At 46.0% G+C, this 6000-nt stretch overlaps 1 protein-coding gene across 2 annotated transcripts in view; it reads left to right on the top strand.

Moving 5' to 3' along the window:
- The first annotated feature begins 688 nt into the window (after positions 1-688).
- IFNAR1 (interferon alpha and beta receptor subunit 1) overlaps positions 689-6000 on the top strand; it is a 342571-nt gene continuing 337259 nt past the window's right edge. The window contains exon 1 of one of the 2 annotated variants that reach the window (XM_069636295.1): positions 689-902. In XM_069636295.1, the coding sequence (XP_069492396.1) occupies positions 797-902 (106 nt within the window). In that variant the 5' untranslated portion in view covers positions 689-796. Of the gene's footprint in view, positions 903-1037; positions 1208-6000 lie in introns of those variants that run through there. The other variant, XM_069636294.1, reaches the window with a different exon arrangement.

Raw genomic sequence — 6000 nt, 5'->3', positions numbered from 1 at the left:
TGAATGCCACTACAAGGCAATCATGCAATAGGGGAACGTTACTGATGTAAAATCCTAAATCCCCCACTTCACCAAAGTGTGTGCTCCTGGGCACATCATTGTATCTCACTGTCTGTCTAAAAAAGGAGTTCGTCCCTTAAGATTTAGCTCACACTGTTCTCTACTACAAAAAGCCTCAAAAGTAATATTGAAACATATGTGATAATAAGAGTGGCCATTCATGTACTGTGTAGTAACGGAACGTTTCTCTCATAACATACCAGGATCCCCTCAAGTATTAAAGACTCATGTGATGCCATTTTGTGATGTTACTGATATCACTACATTAGCAAATTAGAAGGTGCGCACACATCTTTTGCTGCCCAGGGCACGGCAGATCTTAGGGTCAGCCCTGCTAAATGTGATCCTGGAGACTCCACTGCTCCTCGACCCCCCTGCTGAGTTGTCTCTTCTTGTCTAAACCACCGTCCCCCGTCAGTGCACGTATCTCTCTTCGGTCCGTTGAGGCTCTCTACATTCCCACTGGTTTCTATAAGCGAGTCAAACACCGCTTCTCTTTAGTCCAATACTACAGCCTCCAGCCTCTCCCGTCCTAACTGTGACTCAGTCCGCTGCAAGACGGCCAACCTCTAAGATGTGTTTTCCACTCAGCGCCCCTCCCTGCCAACCTAAACCAATGTGTACACAGGAGCCCGGCGCTCAGCCACCGTGCCCTGGAAGAGCCTCGTCACGTGCTGGAGCCGGGGAGCTGCGCAACGTACAGCTCTGCTGAGAAGAAGGCGATGCGCTGCCAGGCATGGAGCCGCCCGTGTGTTGTTGCTGCTGCCGCCGCTCTCTACCGCTGCTCGCCGCCCTGCTTCTGCTGGGCACTCCCTGGAGATCCCCAGTCTGCCACGGCGCAGGTGAGGTCACCCTCCCGTGCCTAGGATGGCGTCTATCTGTGCGCCCAGTCCCCTTTCTCTGTCCATAGCCTGCCCGCTTTACCCAATAGAGCTGCGGCCTGTCCGCCGCCTTCCCTTAGTTCCGGTGAAGGCAGCTTCTCCCTTTTATGCCAGGCCAGCGGGGTTTGTTATGCCGTCCTTGTTACCCCCGGTGTTTCCCTGCTGTTACCACTCCCACGCCCCTTTCACTTTCTCTTTATTATTGAATTGGCTCTCGCTTCGCGCACCCTCAGCTGTCCTTCCTGTGCCGTCAGCTGCTCGCCCAGGTTTCCAGTTCATCGCCATTGATTCGATACTCTTTCCGTTTGAGACGGTGTTAATTATTAGTTGACCGCTGTAGGGCATATGTTTGCATTGTCACCACGTTTGTCACTATAGGTGCCATACTAGCACCTATATGTGCACGGAGCGCTGAGTGTGAGTAGCAAGATTACACAAAACTGCACGGGGAACTTTTCGAAGAAATTCTCTTAAATAAATAACATCTATTGCAATCAGTAGTGTGTCTATGGGTGGGCAAAAGTGGGCAAACTCCCTCTGCGGAGAAGTTGGTGCATGCTCGAAAAGATGTGGCCACTTGGCCGATTTTGCCCTCGCAGGCCGATAATAAAAGTACAATGAATGGAATTTCGGACCAAAAAAGCGAAACTCGCCTATAAATGGCAAAGCGCGTAAAAATTCCTATTTGCTTCAAAATAGATGGGACTGTTGCTAATTTCGTTTTGCTGGCGGTAATTTCCCCCAACTCTAGTTATGTCTAAATTTGATCACTGTATGCCAACATCTGTATGTGGGCCTGATGCAGAAACCATTATTGTATTTATTATTTTGTTGTTTACATTGCAGACCTATAGGGGAGGAGCGGGCCGCTGTGCAGGTATGGGAAGCCAGCGTTTGCAGACCTACTCCCCCCGCCCGCCATGCGTTGTTCATGTCAGTTCACGCCTGCTACTTTGGTTACCTGTTTCCCAAAGAGCCCATGTTAAACTTTCTAGCCACCGCATGGTGCTGCTTATAGATGATGGAAGCGCTGCCACATGTTATGTTAATGGGTCTACTATAGCGTAACGTCTGTTATTTTCATGGCCTTTTGGTGCTTGAGGACGTACAGGGCAATGGGCTAGGTTCGATTTCGTTGTTTCGGGACTTAGCAGGCGAGTGCGAGGTTGCTGCAGTGGTTATGCATGGAGATGGCGCCTGCATTCTGTCTAAATGCCTCCTCCGCCCTTCCTTTATCTGTCGCCAGAAACCACAGCTTGCACCGTGGACGGCTGCGTCTTAATCAGTTTTGAACTTCAAGCAGCTGAAGAAACCAGGCACAACCCTTGGCCCCTCATTGGACTTTTGGACTGTGGTGCCAGCTGCACGTTGCAGCTCTGTCCCTCCGTCTGCTTAATTCGCGTTGGTATGCCCCTTCGTGGGGGTTAAATGTGCGTGTGTCACCCTCTGCAATTTCCTTCAGGTTCTACCTGCGGTCCACTTTTAATTAGAGTAAATGTCTTTTGTTTGTTTGCAAAATGTTACTTTGTTGTCTTCATTGATCTCTTGGTCTTTGTATTTAGAGTGGAAATATTCGAGAAATTGAGTTTTGGCCTCTTGAGGTATGTTATGATATTGGATCTGGATATTGGAAGAAAAGTGGGATGATGTTCGCGTTTCAGGGATCTTTCCCCTGGTGATGGGGCTGAAGGAATTATCTATCTCAGACAGCCTGTGTGGCCTTGGCACTGGATAAAGCTGCAGACTATTCGTAAAGTCAAACACACAGTTTGAGATTGTAGGCATCCTTTTAGTGTTTCTAACATTGCGCAAGATTGGAAACATTGCATGGCATAATACAGCATAGCAAGTGAGAGCGAGGCATACCCTTGAACTTAGAAATGAGGAGTTGGAGATGCAAGCAGGGTGGTACTCAAGATAGGGCAATATGGATCTGATGCAAAGTTCTGGTTAACTCTGTGGAGTGATGGCATTAAATGGATTTATACTTCACACTCTCCCACATTAGGGGAGAACCAGGTGGCTTCAAGGGCATTGTCTGGTTTCCTGGCCTGAGGGCCACTTGGGTAGCTGACTGTCTTTGGTTGAGGGTTGCTGTCCCTAGGTCCATGGCATGTACGAGTCAGAACAGGCAGGCAGCCCTAACACACCCCTTGCCCCAGTAGTATGCCTTAGGGAGTTATTCTGGGGGGGACTAACCGGCTATGTCTCCCGTTTATAAATGTACAAAGGTGAACCCATGGAGCGCTTTGTGAACAAGGGAGCAAAAGCAATTATACAGCCCCATGGGGGTAGTATATATTGCCAGAGTTCAGTGATTGCATGTATGCACTCATTCAATGGCTAAAAATGAAATCTATGTGTATGTGTATATATATATATATAATATATAATATATAATTTGTGAAAGTGTGTTTGTATATTCAGGGTTGGCTTCAGCCCCATAACAGTAGGTGGACTGAAATTTTGCCCGAGGTTGGCATACCAGTCTGGGGTGTACTGGCGATAGTGAAATTTGACCAACCCCACCCATTCGTCCTGCACAAGGGTGGAGCGAGGTCCGGCCCTGTGCTATTAGTATAGGCGATTGCAGGAGAGAGCCGATTTTGCGATTTTTAAAAGATTAGGAAGTTAAGACACGCTATAACATACACAAGGCTGTAGCAGACCCCCATGTGCAAGTCAGATACAGATCCAGGCAACACAAGGGGCTACGGCTAGTAATTGTGAATTCAAATACAGAGCTTTCATTTTTATCATTAATAAATGGGGAGAAATGTTTGTTTAAAAATGCAAATACAATTAAATACACATGGGACCCATACAGGTTTGCAAACGCATATGTAACATTGTGAGGTCTCCCAATCCATCCCACTAATCACAGAATAAACCTCTACACTAAACATAACAGCAACATTATAGTGCTTGCCATCCGGAATGGACAGGTTTGACCGTGTTCATGAAAAAGCTTAAACATCTGCCAGCTGAATGCAAATACTTGCCGGCGTAGTGGCAACAGACCATGCCTAATGGCAGAAGAGCGCAGTGCAAAGCCCAATAACATAATGTAACATGACGCTGATAACCTTGACTGAACACTACCTATTAGGGAAGCAAAAATCCTCGCTGGCTACCACGATTTCCATTTGCAAGACCTTCCAAACCTATCAATCAATAAGGTCTTTAGCACAAGTCTGGGGTCCCCAGACCCAAATCCAGAGTGTGTTCCCGTCCATCAGATGGATGCGGTGAATAGTGGGAACTGGATGTTAAGGGTAACGAAAAAAGGCACCCGTGACTGAGGAAGCCTGATTTTGATGATGTTGAACATGCAGTAGGTTCCTATGGAATACGCCAGATTTTAGCAACTGGTAAAAGCTGACAGATTCCAAAAGAATTCATATAAATTGCCTTGTGCCATGCACCTACATGCCAGGATGCATTTCAGATTGCACTACGAAGTGCAAAGAACGAACTGAAACTCGGATTTGCCTGAATTTCCATGGATTTGCGATTCATGGTGCAAGCAATCAAAATTGAATAGGAGGACTGCAAACGCATCAGTGTTAGGGAGAGCGATCCTCTCTCTGCAATTGACAGAGGGATGACAGTGGCCCCATTCCAACCAAAGAGTAGGCATGGCATATTGCCTTCAGTGAACTCTGCAGAGCACCCTTCAGATGATCGGTTTTGACGCCAAGTTGCACATCTGAAAGTCTGCTGAGCAACTCATTAGAATGATCCGGTTTAAGCTACGCTGTACACCTATCTGTTCATTATTTAATTTATGCAGGTTTCAATGGGGATTGTAAGAGTTTTTTTGGTGCTATAAGCCCCTTAGTTACCCATAAAGTATAGTTATTCGTATAGTATTAGTTGTACCTCTGTGGTCGCTACAGGTGTTGCTGCCTGTCGTTGCAGCGGCTCGGAAGGTTCCTTAGGGTGGGAAATGATGTTACTTGCAGGAAGAGAAAAAAAATGTCAAAGGTCATAATTAAATGTGCTGTGAAATTGTATATGATTGTATACCACAGGCACCCTACAGTGTAAGGGCGTGTATTCACTCTGCATAAGACAGTGTGAAAAGCACACACTTTGCCAAAAAAGACTATTGAGCGCCTGGAGACCAACTTCGTTGGTGACGGTGCGCTAAATAAATACCTTTAACATTACCATTGTAGAGGAAAAGTTGCTCTAGGACATAAGGAGAATATTCTGTGGAGGTGGGGGATTCGTCACCTCTCTGTTTTGATGCTGAACCTATAATATGTTTAACTTGAGGTGTTTAAGGATGAGCTTTAGGGTTCCCCTTGTTTAAGGCTTAGCTTTAGGGTTGCCCTTATTTAAGGATGAGCTTCAGTATTGAAATACTAAAATAATGCTTTCTGAATTAAAGGCTGGAATTGAAAGCACTGGTTCTAAACTTCAACACTGACCCGCAAGGGGGAATTCATGCAGCACCTTTCAGTTAGACGTGTATAACATGGAACAGCTCCTGACCTACTCTTTCCTTTCTGCAAGTTACCCCTGGTACCTTCTTTGTGAATTGAATAATCTCTCTCCAGGTGTAAGAGTATTAGGGCTTCTACTGTGATCAGAATATATGAAATTGAAGACGTGACAGAAGATATGCAGATGGCTTATGGAAATATTGAGAGGGCATGCGGGTCGGCAAATGGTGAAAATATGTATTACCAAAGTGGCGGAAACCACCTGTTAATGTCTCGTGGAGGAAGAAGTAGATCCATAATTAGCACCAAGGCCTCCTCCCACGTATGCTGCCTTGCCCCAGATTCGCTAATGTATTATGCTATCACAAAAAAATATAACACATGACATTTTTAACACACGTGTTCAGGGTGCTGGGAAACCATTATATGCAAATAAGAAGTCCCCATGAGAGATTAATGTTAACTTTGCTAGTATGTACACAGCAAAGCTAAAGATCACAGAAGGATGCGCTACACTTTGTTACCCAGAAGTTGAAGGGAGTTTTCAGCCCTTGTGCAAGAAATCACACTGGAAAGTCCAGGCATATCGGGGGAGGATTGGTAGCTCC

The sequence above is a fragment of the Ambystoma mexicanum genome, chromosome 7p (genome assembly GCF_040938575.1).
Source record: "Ambystoma mexicanum isolate Mex_15411 chromosome 7p, UKY_AmexF1_1, whole genome shotgun sequence".
Classification (NCBI taxonomy): domain Eukaryota; kingdom Metazoa; phylum Chordata; class Amphibia; order Caudata; family Ambystomatidae; genus Ambystoma; species Ambystoma mexicanum.
Note: the sequence above shows the minus strand (reverse complement) of the source record. Positions and strands in the feature narration are given on the sequence as shown.